Genomic DNA, 22,652 nt, shown 5'->3' on the forward strand with positions numbered 1-22,652 from the left:
TCTACGAAAATAAAAAGGACCGTCCTGATCCAGCTATGGCAAATAAGAGACTACGACAATTTATCAAGGACAAAGTACAATACCGTCGGACTTGAACTCACTTGCACAATAAATATCTTAGGTTCACTCTATAGATGCAGTTATCTATGACATGCTGTAAAATTATATGAACAGGATTGCAGATTTTCAAAGGAAAAATTAATGAACATAGCTCAATTACGCAATCACAACGTCGATTTACAAGATGGTTAACAATGCTAGCAACAGGTAAACGACAAGGGGCGGGGGCGTCACCGCCAGAGAAAAACAAAGGCCTAGATTTACATTCTGACTACTTTAATCTCCACGATCCACCTGACTGAAATCACATTTTTCTAAAAAAATTATGAAGTAACTGCACAAACTTTTGAAGGATGCTCCCATAGATCCGCATGAAGCATCCATCCAATGTAAGCCCCGTGAAAGCAATAAAATCTCAGAATCTTCTGTAGCAAGAGGGAACTTTGAAATTCCTGCAATACACAACAATAAAATCAAGGACAATAGATTATACTATTGAGTGACATTGCTGATTCAGGGCACACGAACAGACATCATAAGCATTTGCTATAACATCTATAAATGCACAAGTAGCAGAACAAAGAATGACTCATGGCTTGTTACCTAAAAGCTCTTCTCAAGCCACCTCAGACAAATATTACAATGGAGGATTCACCCCACAATGAAGAATATTTATCTCAAAGATTTGGTTGAAGCTTTTGGTTGTGATTTGTGAAGGCAGCATTTGCTTTCTTTGCATTTTTTTTTTCTTAAAGTTATGTGTAAATGATGTTGGCTGCTGGTCAGCTCCTAGAGTTATAATTTGCAGGTGGCAAACTGTCACCACCCGCCATGTATTGAGTGATATTGTTTGATGCTATATGGTACTTGTGATGTTGTGCCATGCTAGCAAGACAATTAATGCAGTATCCCACAGCAAGGATGGCCATGCTGCGGCACTTGCTGGCCGTGCCACAAAAAAGGGAGAGAAAAAAAGGGAAACTATTCATCATCACTCTTCAACCTCATCGTTGCCGCTTGCAGCCAACCTCGTCACCTGTCGTCCTTGAGCTCCGCTCCATTGATGAAGGCGTTATCAATCCAGATCCGCAACTTAAATCTTTATTCACCCACCCGACTCACCCAAGGTCTTTTTCCTCCTCAGCCTAGGTCTAGGACATCCGCATGGGATGCGACGGCGAGGTTGATGGCGACAAAAAGCTTGACGATGAGGTTGACAGCGAGCCTCGTGCCGATACTAGGAGGGGTGCCGTGTGGCACCCCTCGTGTCACATGTCGGTACGCCGGCGGCACGGTTAGTGCCAATTGGCACAGCCCGTGCCAATCAACACGGCAATCGTTGCCCCATATACAACTTTGTTCGACACTTGGAATCCATGAATAATCATGTTATACTTGAATTGTACATGTGTTTTTCAGGCCAAAATCTAGAACATTAAAATAAACCTACGTACAGGAGAACCAACTGAAGTTATGTTGTCTCGATTTCAATGATTTGAGAGGGCAGAAGAAGAAAAAACACTAACGGTGTCTTGTTCCTTTGAATCTACTAGTTCTAGATAAACCCTAATTAGGGGGCCCTTATCATTATAAAGGACCGATAGATGTATGAAGCTGCTATCTTGAATGTACCATGTCAAAAGTTCTTTGTTTTGCAAATTTATCTCTGATAATTGATTAAGTAATAAAAAATAAAATCACTTCATGTAAGAGTTTTACACTTTTACTTCAAAGAACTGATACTTGTTCTATCATTTTACATGAGTTACCTGCTACTGCAACTCACTTGTCACACCAATATGAAAAGCTGAAATATCACACTTGACCTGCACATCTTATATCATATGTCTGAGCAGTGAAAGTATAGCCTGCTTCTGTACAAGCACTGTAAAATATCACAAATATGAAAACTTAAACATGGCAATTAGACGGGTAATAAAAATGAGGGCAGATTATTGATGGTACCTATTATTTCAATTGAGGGGCAAAAGGAGCAGGACAGGGAGATACTGTATGATCTGGTAACTTGTTTATGAATTCATATGTAGCCTGAAGACAGGCATGCAGCATTTTCTTTTCTAGCTTCAGAAGTTGTACAGCAACATGCTTCTTTGGGTTCAAATTGCCATCGGCCAACTGACAATCAGATGGTGACAAGCAGTTCAGTAATGTGATAACTCGACATTATCGCGAATAGAATTCTAAAGCCCATTACCATAGCTTCATCCTCACTTAAAGTTGTGGGATAACCAGCCAACCGAGATGTAAAATAATCTACAAGTTGGTCAAACACTGCTCGCTCCATGCAGGCGCTAACCTATAATTAATGAAATAAAGATAGCCAATGAGATATATTATTCCTCCTTTACAATGTAATTTCACAGTTCATAGAGAAAAGCTTTCTTGTGAATGACTTCTGTAACCAATACAAATAGACATACTTCAAGATACTGGATAAGATTAGCATTTAGCACAATAAAACTAGGAATCACATGGTAAAGTTAACAAACATTGTGTAATCCTCTTCATGTGAACTCTTTCCCAGGTTACGGCATTATGCTCCAAGGTGACATGATTACATCACTTAAAGTGCAAATAATAAAGAAGATATCCTATTCAAGAGCTAACATATTTCCAATGATGAACCCATACTGGTTTGGATCAGATTTATAGTGAGTCCTAATAGGCTCAGTACAGGATGGGACCTTTTGAATTCAAAGTTGTTCTATATATCTACTTCCATATTGATGAGAAAAGGCCCGATAAGCCTGCTCATGTTTCTTGATTAATAAGTGCTGCCAATCAGTAAACAAATATAAAGTTTTGGAAGCAAAACAAAGTTTTGAATGGTTAAATATGTTCATCAATTCAAAGGATATTTATTAATTGGTGAGCTAGCTACTACACATAAGATGGTCTATAAAAAGCTCACTCATCAACCCACAGCAAGGAACAAATTGGTATAAATTTTTGGAACTTTTATAGTCTTATGACCCAACATTTTCACTACCTATTTTATTCAAATATGGATGACATCAAACTAAGGAGAAACGAAGGCTAAATGATAGCATTAGATAGATATACCTGCAGAATTGACCAAATCTGCCAGAGATTTAGAAGTTCAAAAAAGGTTAAAAGATAGTTTCATTGTTCTCCTCCATATGTAAATCAGATATCAAAGCTCATAATATACAAATAATATTCATCAAAGGTTTAAGTAAAGAATACTCAATACTCTGTTCATTGAGTAATGAAAGTATGTATCCTATTCTCCATCCTGCACCTGAGATTAAGAAGAATAATGCCCAGCCTACCAGAGCATTTAAAAATTGTCATATTAACAATAGTTGCAAAAATAGCTAGGCACACTTACAGGACATATAGGACCTTGAGAAGATATAACTGAACTCATCTCATCTGGATCTGAAACATAACCTAGTCGCAAAAAGGGCAGCATTTCTGAAATGGCTTCTTTCTCTCTACCCACATGCACCTGACAGAAAAGATGCATATAACGCTTACTGCTGATATTATAACAAAGACAAAAAAAAATTGTATTCCTCACTTGGAAAACTTGGACAGCGAGCTTCCCATTTTTCTGAGCAACCATCCTTTTCTCTTGGTATTGAGGGTCTTCCATGTTTAATGATGCCTTTAAAAGAAATTACTCGAAGGTCAGATCAATTAGTGTGCATAATAATAAGAATTTCAACATATAAAGAGTGATTCATTCACCTCTATTACAATGCGATCATAGGGATTGTCTTCATCAACAAAACCGTAGTTCAAAAGCAACCTCGAATTTGGTTGTGGTCCACACCTGTACAATCTAAAGATTTTGAGATGCTTACATTCTATATTACATACATATACTTGCTATCAACAAATTGGTCCAAGGATACCACTGGATAAAAAATGATAATGAACTTAATATGTCAACTGCCAAGAGAATTAATCATAATACCATACTGCTATTGGCTCCCCAGCTTTGTATGGACGATCAACTACCAACTGAACAGCATCATCCGCGGCAGTTAGCATTGCCTTACAATTGCTCTTGTAAGCCAATAATGGTGGTCCCAAAGGAACTAAGGCAAACCTTCGAGCCAAACTAACTTTCTGTTCTTCAGTAAAAAGAATAACGACTTTTCAATTAAAAACAAATAGCAAAAAGTATCCAGCATGTTCGACTAAAGAAAATTGCAAAATTTGGACAAACTAGTAATATTTCTTTTCACACATAACAGCAAATATCTACAAGATAATAGCAAGAGATTAAGATGGAAATGAATCTGTGAATGCAACGCAAGTTACATGGACTCAGCTATGGATCTTAGGTTTGGGATGTCTTGATCCTTTTGGTTCTTAATAATCTTCTACCAACTATTGTAATTTGAGCAGGCTTGACAGGGTACTCTAGCTTAGTTAAGCATGGTCTAGGATAAGAGAACTCAAAATAATAATTAAAAAAAGCATTCTGGTCCATTAAGGAATGGAGAATCTTGACCTAACTTGGATGCATAACAATCAGAAGAATACTTTGTGGCTTGGTGAATCTTCTCTCTTCCTATCCAATTGACAATCTCACATGACCAATTGCATTAGCAGAGGAAAAATATAATATCATGTTTTGAATCTAGAATCAAGACAAAACATAGATGTCGAGTTGTGCATCAAGTTACCTGCAAATGTACAACACAAGATTGAACTGCGACAAATGCTTGCTTGAAGATCTCAAATGGAAAAGCCTCAGTAGGTATGTCAAAAGGATATTGCTGCATAGCACTAGAAGACATTAGAATGGAAAAATGTCATGTGCAATAGTTCACATAAAAGCAATGCCCAAGCAGCAAGAAAGGGAAAAGGGAGACCTTGAACAATGAGCCAGCCATGAACCAAACTGTGTCAAGCTCGTTGTACTCTCTCCTTATTCCTTCCTCCCTTTCAAGGACTTCCGCCTACACCACTAACTCTATTTAAAATTCTTGATGCACAAAACATTGTTTAATCTTCAATATTGAGATAAGATTTATGAGCATTGTACTCCAAAAACAAGTCCAGAGCCAATTAATGTACATGTCCTACAAATAAAATTATAATTACCCTTGTAGGGCTTCCATTCAGATAAGATAGTTCACTTTCAGACCACAAAAGTGGCGACTCAACAGCTAGCTGTCCTCTTCCTCTTTGACGATCAAGCTCCCTTATGAAAGGGTACCAGACAGATTGTTTCCCTTGCTTTTTCTCATACATGAGGTACAGTGCCAAGCAAGCAAGTTCTGATAGCTTGCTTGTTGTAAGTAGTTCAGCTGCACAACAGCAAGGTTGGACAAGGTCAGGTACATAACAGAGACTTACCAGTTGTGCATGTCATAGACTTTCTTTTAAAACTATAGGAGTAACATTCTTTATTGGACAAGGCTACAATTTGTTAGTCTGTTAAAACAACAAATATGATTTGTTAGTTTTTGCAGTTTGGGATGAGATACAGATTTAGGGCCATGAGAACTAAAAAAAAAAGAAGGGATGACAATTTCTGACTCAATGATTTATTAAAAAAACTTTAAATATTTAACATATGGTGTCCAAGAAAGGCAATCCTTTAATGTATTGTTTACTTGACTTCAGCTGATCTCTAGAAAGGATACAAATCCAAATCTAATTGTAAACAACTCAATATATATCCAACATTAGGGCAGGGATATAAAATTTAACTGATCTTCTTTAGCAATACTATATGCTAACCAACATTAAGATGAATTTCTCAAGGAGTTTTACAATAACTTTCTGAGAGGCTGAACAAATTCAAAGGCAAGAACATAACAGGTTTAAAAAACTAGCCCTGCAATATTATGTTGCAAGTCAAAATTTATAACCATTTTCGATTACATGTACAATGAAATCATGGGCTTATCTTACTTGTAAATGGGATATTTTGTGTATTTATGAATCACATACTCAATTAGGACTAGAAATTTATTGCAGAAAATATACTTTACTTCCTATGAGTAAACCAAAATTCAAATTGCCTTCCCAAACTTCCATTTGTGGCACTTAACCTCCTAATGATATTAAGTTATCGACCTATCAGCAACTACATAGCAGACATTATTTTTAATGCAAAAACAACCAAAAGACCCTTGTAATTTATAATATCAATTGGATTTTTTTTTTGTCAGATTCATAAATCAGACATTTCTCCCATCCCTAATCCCTCATTTTGTTTTTTTACTTTTGAGGTTGACAGACATCCCAAATCATAGTAAAATGTTAGATAGAATTTGCATGAAATTGCCTTTATGTTATATTTGGACAAGTAAAAACTAATGGTTGCACAAAAGCCTCAGTCCCAAGGAGATTAAATGTCACAAAATGGAAGTTCCGAGTGACATCCCGTGTTTTGATTGGCTTTTTGAATCAAGTTAAGAGTCTCTCTTTCCTACATTTTTCACTTGATTTATTTAATTGTTCACTTGGCTGAACCACAAGAGGGCAAAATGAACTTCCCCATATTTATTGGATTGCATCCATGTGTTTCTGTGGATTCATCTATCTATGAATCAAGGGCAAGTATCTTAAACTACAGTAGTGATAAATCATCAATCTCAACTTCTCTTGAATATGTTCATGCCATCCCAAATGCCCTCAATCCGTCCAACCGTCAGCCTGCATGCCCAGCTCCTGCCAGTTAGATATAAAAGTGATGACTTTAAGCCCTTAAATTTACTTTTTCTTCACTAATTCCCTTTTATTGCTTCAATGCTACCAAATACTCCCTTCTCACCCACATCCACCATCTTACTCTGTATTCATTTCAACAAAATTCCAGCTTCAGCAAGCAAATGATAAATCAATCAATTGATTTCTTACCAATGCTTTCATTTCCCAGGACTCTATCCAACGTCACAACCAACGAGTTCGGCACCGAGAAAGCCACATCTCCCGCCTGCAAACAAAAACCCAATTCCTTCTTACCACTTAAAAAACACCCACGCTAACGAACACATCACAATCCAACACGTGAGCAAGCCACCTGAAGGTCCTCACTGGCCGCGACGTAATGGATCGTTCGGTGCTTCCCGTCGTGCGCAGACCTCTCCTTGAGCACGACCTTGCAAGGGGGAAGCCCTTGCGCGTGCAACCAAGCCTTGAGATCCCCGGACTCCGCTCCCTTGAGCGCGTGCGGCGAGCTCCCTTCCTCCCTCTGCGACCCCGCCACCAAGGTCCCGGCGCGGCAGGCGAAGCGGAGAGCTCGGCGACGGATGGACCGGAAATGGCTGAGACGCCCAGGGTTTCGAAGGATCGAACTCGAGACGCGGGAGAAGCGGGGAGAAGGGGACGGGACGGAGGAGAAGAAGGGGTTGAGGAGGAGGGCGACGTCCATGACGGCCGCCGGAGAGGAATTAGGGTTCGGGTTTGGGTGCGGGCTCGAGCGGAGAAGGGACTGGCTGTTAGCTCCGAAGCTAGCAGAGCGTTCCTTTTCTTCTCTTTATTTTTCTTTTTCCGAATAATAGTCGATAAGGTTCTGGAGAAGGAGATAGGAGAATTAGGTACTGAGTCCACAGCCGTCCGATCAAGATCACGGAGATGCAATTGACGGATGAGATTACCTGTGTGTCGGTGTAGAAAATGGCAGGGGTTGCAATAGCATCCACTTTTTTTATGCGGACAAAAGCGTAATTAATCAAATAGCAAAATTATCCATCATTTACGTTTAAGGGCTTTTTTTCGTTTTTGCACCTATAAAACTTTTTATTCGCTTTGTACCCTTTCTAAGTTTCATATTTCCATGATTTTTGCAGGAAGGTCCTTTTGGTTTCTACATAGAAAGAATAAGGAGGGCTATATCATTTTAGCTTGTACAAAACTATAGATGAAATAACTAAATAAAATAAAATTATTGTTAAAATAATAGATCTTATTCAAAGAGATATTTTGTAAAAAGAATTTCTAAATTATCTTCGTTCAATGTTCATAATGATCTCACATTTTTCATTAGATAATTTTTTGTCAAAAATTATCCCCTTAAAGCTATAGGAGAAAGAAAAATAAAGTAATATAAGATGGTAAATGCATAAATAAAATAAGTAAAAATAAAGCTTTTTAATTAAGTAAATACCATAGCTTAAGGTAAAACAGAAAATAAAATAAAATGTTGGAATGAAAATATAAAATTTAAGTAATTAAGATTGTTACTTATTTAAGTAAATAGCTAAACTTATTTTTCTTTATAAAGGCAATATAGTAATAAGGTCTTTATCTATCATCTCGGTATACTATCTCAACCTCAGTCTATAAATATTATATTTCCTCTTTTGAAAGGAATATAAATTATGCCATCTATTCAAACAATTAGTCTAGTCTAATATATTTATACCAAACATATGATATATGAGATCCACAAGTCTATATCTCACAAACAAGCATACTCTTGAGGTTATCATTTGACATATATCAATATAAATTAAAATTATTTAGTAATTTAGCATGCTAAAAATATAAATACTCTTAATTAAAATGAATATGTGTAAATAAGAATTAGGGTGTTTTTAATTTTTTTAAAGTTAAATTAACAAAATATTAATGATTAATTCAGGTTGAGAGATATCGAAGATATCTAAACAAAAACTAAATATTTTGAATATATATATAATTTTAGAGGGCAATGCATGTTAATGATAGATTTTAGAAGGATATGCATGCTAAAATATTCCATTCAACTAAAATGAATAAATATTGATCAAATGTTGGCTATATAATCTTAGATTTGTAAAGCCCTGAAAATTAAAAATTTATTCAAATTTGTAACACACTATACATTAACCATTTGAGTAGGTTTATCGTCTTGATGTGTCGATTGCCGAGCTGCAAGTGATATTGGTAGAGTTTCCAGACTTTGCATCAGAACTCATGTAGACACTTTGGAATGGGAGAAACGACTTGGTATTTGAAGCGATTTGTGATGTTCCATCAAAATTTTAGTCAAAACTAAAGTACGCAATCTAAGAGTATTAGCGATGCAATAGCAAAGTTTGATTCAAAGGACACTACGGTATTTAGGCTAGACTTGAGCTTATCCACTATTGGATAAGCCTCAAGCTTATCCACTACCGGATCGATAAAGGCAAAAAATGACACATTTTTTATCTTATCTATTTCTTTATAAATATCTATGAAAGATATTTGTTAAGATAACTTAGTAGCTAACTGTTTTTCTATATAAAGGCTTGAATCCACTACTTGTATTTTGTCTAAAATTTGAGTAAATAAAAAATAAGTGAGACTTCATTAAAATAGTTTTTTTTTAAGTGTTAGTAAATGTCTTCTCCTTTTCTTACTTCTATACTAACTTTAATTTGAGGTTTACTTTATCTTGCGAAGAAGTTAGAGTGTTGTGTGAACTTGCCAAAACGCTAAAAAACGTTAAGTCCGCGACATGTTGCCATCTCCCCGGGGGAGATTGTTAAATAAACTGATCACTCATAGGCCGCAAACCATCAACAGTTTGTAAACCATGCTCTCGCTTAAAGGTGAGTGCTAATTGGTTATATGAGCTTCCTACTTATAAAGGCCCATTAGCTCTAGCTAAATTTGGAGACTATGTTGCTTGGGTAAATACCGCATGGAATTGATCCTTTTTTTGGTGGGGTCGACATTTTGGTTGCTCGTTATCCAAACAAGTCCATTTTGGGAAATGTTCTTTTTTTGGAGTAATACTCTAATGCTGTCTATGGTGAGGCACTTTCGATTCAAACTAAGTTTAACTTGCTTTCCACACATTACCCTGATAAGGTTTGTTAGATCTTTAGCGACTCAGCCACTATGGTAAAAGCTATCAATGGAGAATTTAAAGATATTCATTGCTCTATTAGATCAATCATCCAAAAATGCTCTAGGTGGATTTTCTCACATCCTTCCTATAAAATGTGCTTCACTAGTAGGTCTAACGATACAAAAGCCCACACTTTAGCTGGTCTAGCAATCCAAGAATGTATTGCAAAAGAATAGACAGATCTACCTTTCAGTTTGACTCGTAACACTGAAGTTGATTAAATAGAATTTATAAATTAAATTAAAATTTAAAAAATCTGAGCATTATCTCATTTGCTTAATTTTCAATTATCTAGATAACTATCAAAATAATAATCTTTAAAAATTAGGATTATTTTTTTAGATTTCATTAATAAATATTGATTGACTACCCCTGTTATATTGTTCTATTGGACTGGCTTAAACTATTTAAGTTAGATATAAATATAAATTGAAAAAAAAGGGTGAATCTAATCATATACGATTTAAATGGCATACGAACACTTAACACATGATTTGAATCAAATTGCAAATTGAACACTTAAGTCTTGTTCACTAGAATGATTATCATTATGTTCACTTGTATTCTAAAATAAAAGCATAATAATTACTTTTGATGTGATATAAAATGAATAAAAAGGTGGGGAAAAGGTTTTGTTAATCTTATATAAAATTAGTATTGATATAAAGTAGATTGATGAGATAGATATTAAGGATAAATTGATAATTAAGTTAGTATGCGATATAAGATATAATTTTGACAAATAGTGTTATATTATAGAATAAATGTATTATGATATTTAGCTATTATTCTGAAATAGGGATTTATATTCAAATTAAAAGAAAATGTTATTTCTAAAGTGAAAGGAAGAAAGAAAACAAGGGAAATGAATTAAGCCATTGTTCACACCTTGAATAGGATTGAAATAACAATAACAATTTCTATTCATTATACCAAAATGAGAGATTTATTTTACTAATAAATATTCAATATTCTAAAATAAAAATATAATAATTAACTTTGATATGATACAAAGGGAAGAAAAAGATAGAAAACATCTGTTTTATTTTTCATAAAATTATAATAAATATCTTTTGATTTAAATAAAGTAGTCTGATGAGATAAATATTGAGAATAAATTGGTAATTAGTTTAGTGTATAATATAAGATATAATTTTAATGAATAGTATTTATATTTTTTAATATGACTATTATAATATTTAACTATTATTCTAAAATAAGAAATTATATTTTAGAATAAAAAAAATTATTCCAAAATGAACGAAGGTTCGATATGCAATTATAATACTACTTGTTTATGCATAGTCGTTACAAATATGCTAAAGTATGCACATGTTAAAGAAAGATGATATTAATATAACCTATGACAAATGTGTACATTGAGTAACCAATAGATGTTACAAATATTATCAATATTAATCTATTATAAATCGTTCCTTGGTCCACAATAGACTTTTGTTAAAGAGGATAACTTTGTTGCAACACATAAAATTATTAACTAGGCTCACAAAAAAAGTGCTTAGACTTATTTTAAAGCCTGATTTTGAGAAAGTTTTTTATTCTATAAACTAGTCTATCCTCTTTGATAAGCATCTTAATGGACTTCTATTATGGATTAATTTGATTCAATCTTGTCTTCAATTGGCCTCCTCACGGACTCTTATTAATGGTCATATTAGGTAGACCCATTGTCTTATTTTTTTTTATTCTTGTGACCAACCTTTTTTTATCAAGAATAATTCTCCTTGCACAGTCAAATGACTCTCTTTCTAGTTTGGGTCCTAACCAAAACTTTCAATCCTTCAATTTATATATGGTACCATTTTTTGTGAGATGGATGAGGGTTCTATTGTTAAGGTTAAATACACGTTATGTTTATTTGAGGTTATCTCTTGACTTAAATATCAACTATTCCAAATCTTACATTATTGCTTTAAGCTCATCAGTGAACATAAGCTAAGAGGCCTTAGAAATTCGGTAACAAATTTGACATTATCCTTTCATTATCTAGGCGCTCTTATAAAAAGTACTCCACTCTTCTTGTTTGACTGAAACCCTATTGTATATAAGTTTGGAAAAAATATTCTTAATTGGCTTTTTTAGTAGGAGCTCTAACTTTAAACCATACTAAAGTATTTATCAGAGAGATTGTAGTAATAACCCATTTATTAAACATATTTGATAGATCGTGTCGTGATATCTGTTTAATAATCGGGTTGTATTTGTGTATATCAAATAGAGCCCATTTATTAATTGTGTCGTGTTCGTGTCAGATTGAAGTTGAGTAGACCCGAACTTGACTTGACTCGAACCCGCTTAATCTGACTCGATTGCTAACCTTAGCATAAAACAGTAAATGAGGTAGTGAGGTAATTTGATAGGTACTAATTTTATTATTTTAGGATATGACGATCTTTTTAGAATTTGTTATAATTAAATCAGTAAAAAAATGCTCGTAATTGTAATTCGATAATGGAGGGGCGTATTGCTGCTAATTCGATAATAATAGAGCTTTTTGCTACAAATCGCTCAATTATCAAGTTTTTTTTTCCAAAAAATGGAAAAGATTTATTAATTATCAGGTTAGATTTGTGTGGGTAAATGGACATCATATAACTAGGTTAACCGTCTTCGGATCCAAATCGAAAAGGTATTCGATTTGGATCCCAGTCGAATATCCGACCCGTTTTCAACTCTTAGAAGTGCATTAGACGAATATTCCAAACCGACACAAGGAGGCAAGTGAGCCCAAAATTCTTTTCCTCCTTTTTCCTATACCTATACGACTTTCGCATCGCCGAGAACCAAAACCGCGTCGCCGAAGGCGCTGCCGCAGGTCAGATCTGTTGATTTCTCCGTGTCTTTCCTCTTCGCAGTTCGATTTCGTGATCGGGGATCCAGTCTTGGTCGCATCGCCCCTCTCGATTTGTTCTCTGTATATTTCTAGGGTTTCCATCTCCCTTTATTCTCGTTCAAATCCGTTGGGGCTGATCTGATAATTTTTGTTTGATTTTTAACGCGATTAGGAGAGGTTAACTTGTCGTTTGCCTGGATCCTTTGTCTTTGATTTGTTGGGCTCCGGTTTGCTAGGTTTACGAGTTAGTTTTATCTCCTCCCCTTTAGATTTCTAGGGTTTCGTTTTCGTTTCGTTTCGTTCTCCACTTTCTTGAGTCTTTGATGGCCGCGGGACGCTACGGAGGCTATAGAGACTACGAAGTCAGGGACCGGGAAGTGGATTCCGAAGCTTCCAGGAGGAGAGAGAATCACCTGGATCGGTACCGGAAGAGGGACAGGGATAGGAGCGCCGTCCTCGATTTGGGAGCTAGGGTTAGGGATAGGCCAGGAGACGTTAAAAAGAGGGAATCTTTGAATGGATACCACCACCATCACCGCAGCCGCTCTCCCATGGTGAATGGAAGCTATTCGAGCAGTGGCAGTGGAGATGAGCAAAAAAAGATCCAACTTTTAGGGAGATCGGTAGATCGGGAGCCTGGGGAGCTGTCAAGTGGAAGCGGGTCGGATGATTCTGGGACACCTCTGCAGCATATTAAAGAAAATGGGGTTCGCAGTGGTCAGGAAGATAATTCGCTTCCATCGCCCAGCAAGAAGAGGAAGTTCTCTCCTATCGTGTGGGATAGGGATGATGCAAAGCAGTCCAGTACCATTATTCCAATAAGTAGGAAAGAGGCAGCAGAACCTGTCACACTTCCGCTGCCACCACCGCCGCCTCTTCCTTTGCCTCAGGTTGATGTCCCATCAGATCTGGTTGTGGGGGCACAATTGTCCATGGAGCAGCCCTATGATGCATCTTTGGTCGATCCAATGGTTTCAATTGATTCGCCTCATGCACGGCAGTTTGGCGATGCAGATAAGGGGCCCATTCAGATGGAAGAGGATGACGAGGAGTACCATATGACAAGAAACATTTCAGCTTCTCGCTGGGCAGATGGGAATAATTCTTTTGATGACTATGAAGATGAACAGGAGGTTGTGGCCAAGAAAAAGAGTATATCACCGGCAGATACTTTGGACAGAAGGTGGCATAAGAAGGCCAGTCCAGAGCTTGGGGAGGTTGTTAGAGATGGTTCAGGAGGGGCTTCCTCCAAGTCATCTGATTCCAGGGGAGAAGGTGGAGTTGAGTATGAGGAGATGGTGGTGGATCAATATGAAGTTGTGGGTGACAATGATGTATCTGACCATTTGTCTGATGCATCGTTCGAGAATGAGGATGATAGGGATAGAACTTGTGAAGCTGTACAACACCCACCCCAAAGATGTATAAACATGCTTCAAGGATGCAGAAGTGTAGATGAGTTTGAGAGGCTTAATAAAATAAATGAAGGCACTTATGGAGTTGTATACAGAGCAAGGGACAAGAAAACTGGTGAAATCGTTGCGCTGAAGAAGGTGAAGATGGAGAAAGAACGAGAGGGTTTCCCATTGACCTCTTTGAGGGAAATAAACATTTTGTTGTCTTTCCATCATCCCTCTATTGTGGATGTCAAGGAAGTTGTTGTAGGCAGCAGTCTTGATAGTATTTTTATGGTAATGGAATACATGGAACATGACCTTAAAGGGCTCATGGAGACAATGAAGCAACCCTACAGTCAGAGTGAGGTTAAGTGCTTAATGTTGCAGCTGTTGGAGGGTGTCAAGTATCTTCATGATAACTGGGTGCTACATAGGTAAGAATTCTCATCTTGTGCATTCTTATCCTTTATTTGATTATAGGAGTATGTTTGCATTTTTTCTGAAGTTTGTATCATTTCTTCAGGGATTTGAAGACTTCAAATCTTCTTTTGAATAATTGCGGTGAGTTAAAAATATGTGACTTTGGACTTTCTCGTCAGTATGGGAGCCCATTGAAGCCATATACTCAGTTGGTCGTAACTTTGTGGTACAGGTAGGTTCATTGCCAACATCTTATGCATATTGATTATCGGTTATTATTTTTTGCTTGATCTCATGTGTTTTGTAATGACAGGGCACCGGAACTTCTATTAGGAGCAAAAGAATATTCTACTGCTATTGATATGTGGTCTTTGGGCTGCATAATGGCTGAGCTTTTAGCCAAAGAACCACTTTTCAATGGAAAAACTGAGTTTGATCAACTTGATAAGGTATCATTCTGTTATGTCAAGTGCAATTATGCTGTTCTTGATCTGAGCTAATTACAGAAAATTATGTTTTTGCAGATTTTCAGAATACTTGGCACACCAAATGAGAAGATATGGCCAGGATTTGGGAAATTGCCTCGTGTGAAAGTTAACTTTGTCAAACAGCCGTAAGTTTATAATCGTGATATACTTAATTGGTTGTTTATTTAAATGGTAGTCTGGTGTAAACTTAACGTTTCAGTAGATGATGCAAATGATCAATGACCTTTTATTCTCTTTTCAGGTATAACAGGCTCCGTGAAAAGTTCCCCCCTACGTCATTTTCTGGGCGCCCGACCTTGTCAGAAGCTGGATTTGATTTGTTAAATAAGCTACTCACTTATGACCCTGAGAAGGTGATACATTAAAATGCTCACAGACCATTTATATTTTTCTTTTTTTTCCTTAAAAATTAAAATATTTCACTCTGTGTGCTAATTCTGCCTTTGTTTTGCAGCGCATAACAGCAGAAGCTGCCCTTAAGCATGATTGGTTTCGTGAAGTTCCTTTGCCTAAGTCCAAGGATTTCATGCCAACTTTTCCTGCTCAAAACGCCCATGACAGGTATGTGGAAATGAATCTTACAACTGAATCTTTACTTGAATTGTCTTATTTCTGACAATTCTTTTACATAATTGTAGGCGCTTAAGAAGAATTACGAAGAGTCCTGATCCACTAGAGGAACAGCGAATAAGAGAGCTGCAACAAGGGGAGTTAGGGACTCGCAGCCTTTTTGACTAACATGTGGCTAATACTGAATGCAATTGTGTTTTAGCTGTAGCCTTTGTGACAGATTTCTCTGAGGTGAGAGGTGTGCATTGAGGGTGAAGTATCATAACTTTCCACTGGCCGGTGACAATTGACGCTGTTACTTAGCAGGAACCTTGGTGGTTTGGATGGATTACATGCCTTAATATCCTCGTCAAAACAAATTTTATTGCAGGATTAATTATTCTTCGATCCAATTGATCATATAAAGAACATCATATAGTGAAGCCTGCATCGCGAGGTGTGGCATATTGGATTTTATTGCTAAAATCAGTTTTAGTTTTGAAACCACTCTATGTAACATATTTCATTGATACGCTGTAAGAAGCTTCCATCATCTTGGTTTTAAATATGAGAAATTTATGGATAGGTTGTCTATACTACAGTGCTCTTCCTTTTGATCTCTCTCTTTTGTTTGCAAGAGACAAATGATGGAAGCGGAGGGATGCTCTTTGCTTTTCCTGAAGGAATTCAGAGAATTGTTTTTTAAGGAGAAAGGTAATTCAATAATAGATACCGATGTTTTTAAGTGAAGATGGTTGTTGCTTCTCTGATGATGAATTTTTGTGCTTTCTGTATCTCATTGTTATAATGCCTTTAGGCTCTATATGTTTATTTAAATTAAATAGTACTATATTATCGTGAAGTAAATGACTAAATTCTGTGTAAGGTGGAATCCCTTTCGAGAGTGACATACATTATTGAGATATTATATTGTATATATGTGTTCTGAAGTAATGACACTATATTATAGTGTTTCTTCATGTGTTTGTGGTGCTTAACTCTGCCACTTAAAACAATCTCATCTAGGAGGTTTTCTCTCCTGAGGTACCTTCTATATTAACTGTGGTACTGTGACTATACAGCCTTGTCCTATGTAAACTATCTTACAATATGTATACCAACTATTCTATAGTTAAATGCAAAAGAGGCTAATATATTAAACATGTCAATCTCAGACAGGTAGCTGAGATCTTGTTCATGTGCAAATTAAAATCTATGTAACGTAAAAATGGAACTTGTATTGAAATCATTAGTAGGGAAAGTGGTACTTGAGTAAAATAAAGGGGAATAAATTCCATTATGTCAGTGATTGCCCTAACGAACATGAGCAAAGAAATTAAGCTGCTCCAAACATCTTGCTTCTATGTTTGGATTTGACAAGGAAATTCTTGGTACATTGTACAAAATTCATGTGCAGTTATTAAATCTTGTCAATTTGTGTGGAGTAAACATCATAATTTGTTGCAAATCCCGAAAGACATAATCATTGGTTTCCATTGGATGAGGGGATAACCTGATGATGTAATGAAAGTCTTATCAAGTATGCAAGTTTTCTTTTTTCTATCTCATCTGAGAAGGACAAAACATTATCTGTTTCTTTTTTATTATAGTTTTTCAGTTAATTGTTTGTCCTTCTCATTTTGCTGTTGCGACAGAACTGCTTGGAGGTCTGCCAAACTTATTACAACTATCTTATGGCACGTCAGCTTAAGCTTTTACTGTAGGGATCTAAGTCGAATTATCGTGCCTAATAGCTAGTTGACTTTTTGTTGTGAAAGGTCTTGAAGAGTGGTACTCTGTTACTTAACTGCAAGACAAGTTCTTTTTGGTTAGTCCGCTATCCTTGTAACTTCCCGCACAGTTTAAGCTAACTAACTCTGGTCAATTCAGCATGTCTGGCTTCTTATTGAACTAGCACTTTAATCTGCTCTTTCCCAGCGCCCTTTCTTCATCTCTGGTTTTGAACTTGTCATAATGTAGTTTTCAAGTTGAACCGGTGTATCTCGAGGGATTTATTTGCAAATCTTGTCCTATTCTCTTTTTTAGTCTTTTTGATACAATGTAATGCAACCACTGTGAGATTTGGTGATGGTGTAGAATCTTTTTGACAGTACTATTGAGATGCTGCTGCAGTATCAAAGACAGCAACTTGAATGCGGTAGATGATACTGCCCAGGCAATTCAAGTACGTGTCAGGTGATTGTTTACATCCTTGGGAATGATGCTTGATTCATTATAAGGTTGTTTGCTAAAACCTGGTTATTTTGTTACTTTTGTGCATGGAGGTATGCTAGTTTTGGTGAAGTTTCTGTATAAGGAATGCGGTTATCAGTTTCTAATTTCTGATTAAGGCCAATCTCAAATTGTACTGTTATTACATTTTAATGGAATTATCTTGTATCAAGGCAACATCACCTGTACAAGCTACCTTGTAAGGAATTCTGTTTTCTTTGGAAAGAACATTGGAAAGATTGATATCTTGACTCTTGAGGAACTGGGCATCAAAAGTGATGGTACTGAAATTGGTAATCTTTCAAGTTTTTATTATTTGTTTCTTTTTGGGAGAGGTGGGATTGACTGCATAAATAGGTGGGATGAACACTCTAGTAATTTTCCTAAGGTGGCGATTGATCATAGATTCAGAAGACAAGTCTCCTTGGTGTCCAGCCACCTGCCTTAGGTGAGCCTGCAGAGATTTTATCCGGATTTTGGATTACTTAGAGATGTTGCCTATTTGATTTAGTGTACTAGCTTGCTGTTGCAAATGTTTAATATAAATATAATATTGTTATTTTAAGGAATTCTTATAACTTGGACTAACATTCCTTTTACATTTTTCTTGATTCATTTATTTGTCTCTTTTTTTTTTGAGCTGCAATGAATTCTATATTCCTGCTTAGGCATTCTTATCTGCTTGTCTAACCCTTTTTAAAATCCTTGCAATTGAAGAAAATTGCATGGGTAAATGGCTAAGAATTGCCATGGCTATGTTATTCTGGAACTGCAAATAAAGACAGAATGTGGTTGAACAAGGGCAATATTGAATGTCCAACAACATTGTTCTTAAGCTCTTATTGGCATTGTTATGAAACTTTGTTTACATGTCCTTCTAAGGACTGACCTAAATGTTTTTCATAACCGCAGTGATATTTCTGAGTCATTTTCTTTTTGGATAATTTATTTGGTTATTATCCTAATATCATAAATAGCTTCATCAATGGATTCCATTTCTTTTGTGGTTGACCTCCTTTTGAAGGCCAGACTATAGAACCATGCTATAGGTAGGAAGAGAGTTAGGGTACTGTTAACTTGGAGATGTGAATAAAGGTGCGTTCTGGTTGTAGAACATTGCACAGATGAAAGTCCAGCAAGCAGATCCTTTCTTATGTATCAAGCAGGGTTGGGTTCAATATCTGTTTGTGTAATTGGACTGTTTCTGCTCGCCTTTTGTTCTGCGACCTTTTCTGGCATCAGCAATATTTAGTGGACTTGCTGTTCAGGAAACAAAAATTTCATAATAGTTCCTTTCTTTTAAGCATCACTGGTTGTCTAGTATTTTAGATATCCTGTTACTGGAACGCTTACCCCCCTCTACTTGTGCACCTCCATTTTATGGTATCTTTGTGTTAATATCATTTTGTTATTGTTGCTGATTTTCTCGGTAGGGAGTACTTTATTCTGTAACACATGGTGCTTTTTGAGTGTTCATCCTGGATTTCATCTGTAGCTTTTGAGGTAGAGCTTTAAATATGTATACTCCTTGAGGGTGCCAGTTTATATATTTTCATATGTGAAGGAGAAACAATAATTTGTATTTTTGCAGAGGCCTTCTCCTTTTTATGTATTATTTTTTCTTTCTATTTTCTAGGGGGCTAGTCCTGCTGTCCTGGAGATATGCAAGCTAGCACGTATAGTCACATTGATCTCTACAAAGTAATGCTGCTTCTACTCTACTGATACAATGAAGTCAGCCGATGAGATGATGTAATGTGGATTTGGACGCCCTTTTATGCTATACCCTTTTTTTCTTTTCATTTTATTGTCGATTTCTTTTAAGCTAGTGTCTCAACATGTCCTTTCCTTTTGTAAATTCTTTCTCGAAGGATGTGTATAAGTTGCTCCAGTCGGCCAACGCCTAGGCCTTACACATGCACTGCGAGAGTGCAGTTCCCCGTGGTTGCAGTTGTCCATCGGAAAGGTTTTTCATCGGAAGTTTACTGGAAGTGGCATTACATATTTGATTAAATCGATCTGGTATGGTGCTTTGTTGCTTTGCGTAGCCTTACCTCTGAAACGTTATCACTCTCGAGAGTTACGTAAGCTGCTGTTGTAAGGGGAAGCTTCGGTTGCACGGCCTATGTGGAAAGTTGCAGTTGTGCCGCAGTTCCTGTCTGAAGTTTTTCGTGGAAACGTTGTATATGGTTGAAAGCATTATTGGTCTACGACCTGACGGCACTCCTATCATTGCAGGAAATAGATGCAGGCCGTTCAGGGCCGTATTGGAAAGCTGAAGCGTGGGCAGTGAAAGAAACCTGCTTGGAAAGGTGCTTTTCCTGATAGCACTCCTTTGTGCTGCTTTCAAGTATGGGCTATTATTGATGCTCAGATTATACGTTACAAAGCATTAATAATGTAAAATTTGTATTCTGGGTACAGATTATCTCGAATGGAAGGTTTTGGGAAGATGCTTCTCCGGTGCCATCTTCTGCAATCTTATTAGCTCTGATGTTTCTAGAGCTCATGTGGTCAATTAATAATCTACCTTTCGATATACCAAGCGGCGGTTTGGTCAAAATAATTCACAATGGTAAGTCCACCGATATCTGAATAGATTCATTGATCTTCACAACCCCTCTAGACAAGTGACCTAGTTTTTTCTTTGTTAATATGAGTTACTGAGCCTGTGTGTGTAGGGTTTTGGATCTTACCACTGGTTGGAAATTTGAGGTTATTTTTTGCTTCTTTCGGCCTTGGCCTTACTGTTCGTATCCTAAACTTTGCCATTCCAATTTGACATAGGGAGGATGTTTGGATTTGGAAGCTTTTACCCCCTTTTAGTTGTCTTCCTCTGAAAAAGCTTACTGCTTTATGCGTAGCCTGCAGGCCTCATAAGAACTAAGAGGTTGGAAAAAAAGTTTGGCCTCTTGTATATTCCCTCGGAAATTAAAAGATTTTTATGGAAAATCTACTAGGGCAAACTTCTCAAAAGAGTATAGAAACAAAATATATGGGTACCCAAAGGGATTATTTAATCATCCAGCTGTGGCATTGCTAGGTGATTGCGTTGAAGTGTGACCCGGATGTTGCATGTTCCATCTCCACCTCAATGCTTTTGTATTAAAGAAGGGCTGATTGTTCCTAAGTATAATTATTCTGAAAATATTTTGGGGTTTTGCAAGATTTGTATTATATAAATGCCCTTAGTTTTAGGCACAAACTTAGGAATCATATCAAAATTCTTGCCCTTTTCAAGCCCGAGTTGAAGTCGTCCGACTTGGATCGAGCATAAATTTGGCTTAGCCCTTGTGTTTCGGTTTGTGAGGTATGAGTTTGACCATTGGGTTTCGAAATTGGGAACCTATATAATAGTATTAATATGAGTCTTTTTAACATTGGCGAAATTAAATTAAAATTTTATAAAATAATTTATAAAATAATCTCCTTAGAAATAAGGGTAAAATTGTATGCTCGTATGCAAGCTCCTGCACTAGATTCTTTTATTTTTCCTCTTAACATTATTTAAGTATTTTTTACTTGGTAATCGTTTAGGACTGCCTATATTAGAAGCTTATTTTGGTGGCGATGACAACATGGGATCCCTATTGACCTACAGAAATGCTAGGGGGTGTAAACAAATCGAGGTGGGCCTAGCTTAGTTCTGCTTGATAGGTGGAAAAACTTCTCGGCTCATCTTTTCTCCATCTCGATGAGTTCGTCTATAATCTCTAAAAAAAATAATAGCAAATAAATGGTATAAGGTATATATATATATATATATATATAATATCATATGATATATTATTTTTGAGCCTATTTGAGCTGAGCTCGAGTGAGCAGACTCTGACTTGACTCAGCTCGATTAACCTTTCAAAGTAAAAAAATCTAGCTCATTAAGAGCTTCAATCGAACTCTAAACAAGCTAAGCTCACGAGCTGATAAGCTTTGTTGACAGCCCTATTGAATGCTACAATATATCTCAAACCAAGTAAATTAATCTAACCACTCTTTTGGTTTGTTGCTTAAGATAGGGTTACTATTCTTGCTCCAATCACTTATTATGGAATAATGTCAATTCTAAAAGAATTATTTTAAATTTTTTATACTAAAAGAAAAGAGCTAATATTAATATAACACATTCTAATATTTATTTATATATTAATATAATAAATAACAATTTTATTTAATGTGACATAAAATTACTATATAGCAAAAAACTCACACTATCTTTTAAAGTCTACATTATATCTATACAGTGCAAAAAAATATGCTCACATTGCAGAATAAAAATTATGCATTATCTATATAAGTCTGTAATATATTTAAATACATTAAAAATAATTTATTCACTATCTATATAAATATATTCGTACTATTTATATAAATTTGCATTACATTTGAGTATGCAGACAAATTTGTCAAAGTATGCACTGAATGATTAAAAGCCGCATTTTTCTCATCAAATTCAAATGTTGCACTTGTAAGGATTAATTGAATAATATTTATATATTAGTACTTATTTATATCAATTAAGGGGTATTTTGGTCTTTTTAGCGGTCATGTTTCCTTGCACTGCGAAAAAATTTCCATGTGTATTTGTGTGGACATAATTGCAGACATATTTCTTTACAATGAAAATTAAAGATAAAGAGAGAAATAGAGAATAGAATACAATGACTTTTGAGAGAAGATAGAGTAGAGAAAGATAAGAGTGCACTAGCTATGTTATGATATCAATTAAAAAAATAATAATATAATATATGACTTAGGAAATGATATCTATCGCATGCTAATAATAATAAAATATAAAAAATAAAGCGTAAAAAAATAATCTC

At 35.9% G+C, this 22,652-nt stretch overlaps 2 protein-coding genes across 28 annotated transcripts; one reads left to right on the forward strand and one right to left on the reverse strand.

Annotated features, from left to right (window-relative positions):
* Nucleotides 1-183: 183 nt before the first annotated feature.
* LOC140779661 (ribulose-1,5 bisphosphate carboxylase/oxygenase large subunit N-methyltransferase, chloroplastic) lies at nucleotides 184-7,559 on the reverse strand. Of its 2 annotated transcripts, none has more exons than XM_073124864.1 (13): nucleotides 7,094-7,559; nucleotides 6,931-7,006; nucleotides 5,164-5,369; nucleotides 4,932-5,018; nucleotides 4,743-4,835; nucleotides 4,025-4,179; nucleotides 3,796-3,880; nucleotides 3,626-3,712; nucleotides 3,434-3,553; nucleotides 2,276-2,377; nucleotides 2,026-2,196; nucleotides 1,830-1,934; nucleotides 184-512 (listed from the first exon to the last, which is right to left on the reverse strand). In XM_073124864.1, the coding sequence occupies exons 1-11, from the start codon at nucleotides 7,442-7,444 to the stop codon at nucleotides 2,029-2,031; spliced, it is 1,530 nt and encodes a 509-aa protein (XP_072980965.1). In that variant the 5' UTR covers nucleotides 7,445-7,559; the 3' UTR covers nucleotides 184-512; nucleotides 1,830-1,934; nucleotides 2,026-2,028. The 2 variants fall into 2 exon arrangements, with proteins under 2 accessions (XP_072980965.1, XP_072980955.1); XM_073124854.1 differs by having other exon boundaries at nucleotides 1,830-1,945.
* A 5,075-nt stretch (nucleotides 7,560-12,634) lies between these two features.
* On the forward strand, nucleotides 12,635-20,579 carry LOC140758049 (cyclin-dependent kinase G-2). 26 transcript variants are annotated; one of them, XM_073094040.1, is made up of 13 exons: nucleotides 12,635-14,577; nucleotides 14,667-14,795; nucleotides 14,877-15,012; nucleotides 15,088-15,176; nucleotides 15,293-15,404; nucleotides 15,506-15,612; nucleotides 15,690-16,314; nucleotides 17,256-17,267; nucleotides 17,379-17,428; nucleotides 17,712-17,796; nucleotides 19,469-19,584; nucleotides 19,704-20,144; nucleotides 20,257-20,579. In XM_073094040.1, the coding sequence occupies exons 1-7, from the start codon at nucleotides 13,070-13,072 to the stop codon at nucleotides 15,787-15,789; spliced, it is 2,181 nt and encodes a 726-aa protein (XP_072950141.1). In that variant the 5' UTR covers nucleotides 12,635-13,069; the 3' UTR covers nucleotides 15,790-16,314; nucleotides 17,256-17,267; nucleotides 17,379-17,428; nucleotides 17,712-17,796; nucleotides 19,469-19,584; nucleotides 19,704-20,144; nucleotides 20,257-20,579. The 26 variants fall into 26 exon arrangements, with proteins under 26 accessions (XP_072950141.1, XP_072950143.1, XP_072950147.1 ...); XM_073094042.1 differs by lacking the exon at nucleotides 17,256-17,267 and adding an exon at nucleotides 17,886-18,280; XM_073094046.1 differs by lacking the exon at nucleotides 17,256-17,267 and adding an exon at nucleotides 18,006-18,280.
* Nucleotides 20,580-22,652: the final 2,073 nt, after the last annotated feature.

Source organism: Typha angustifolia, chromosome 3 (genome assembly GCF_048772165.1).
Source record: "Typha angustifolia cultivar Huaian chromosome 3, ASM4877216v1, whole genome shotgun sequence".
Lineage (NCBI taxonomy): Eukaryota > Viridiplantae > Streptophyta > Magnoliopsida > Poales > Typhaceae > Typha > Typha angustifolia.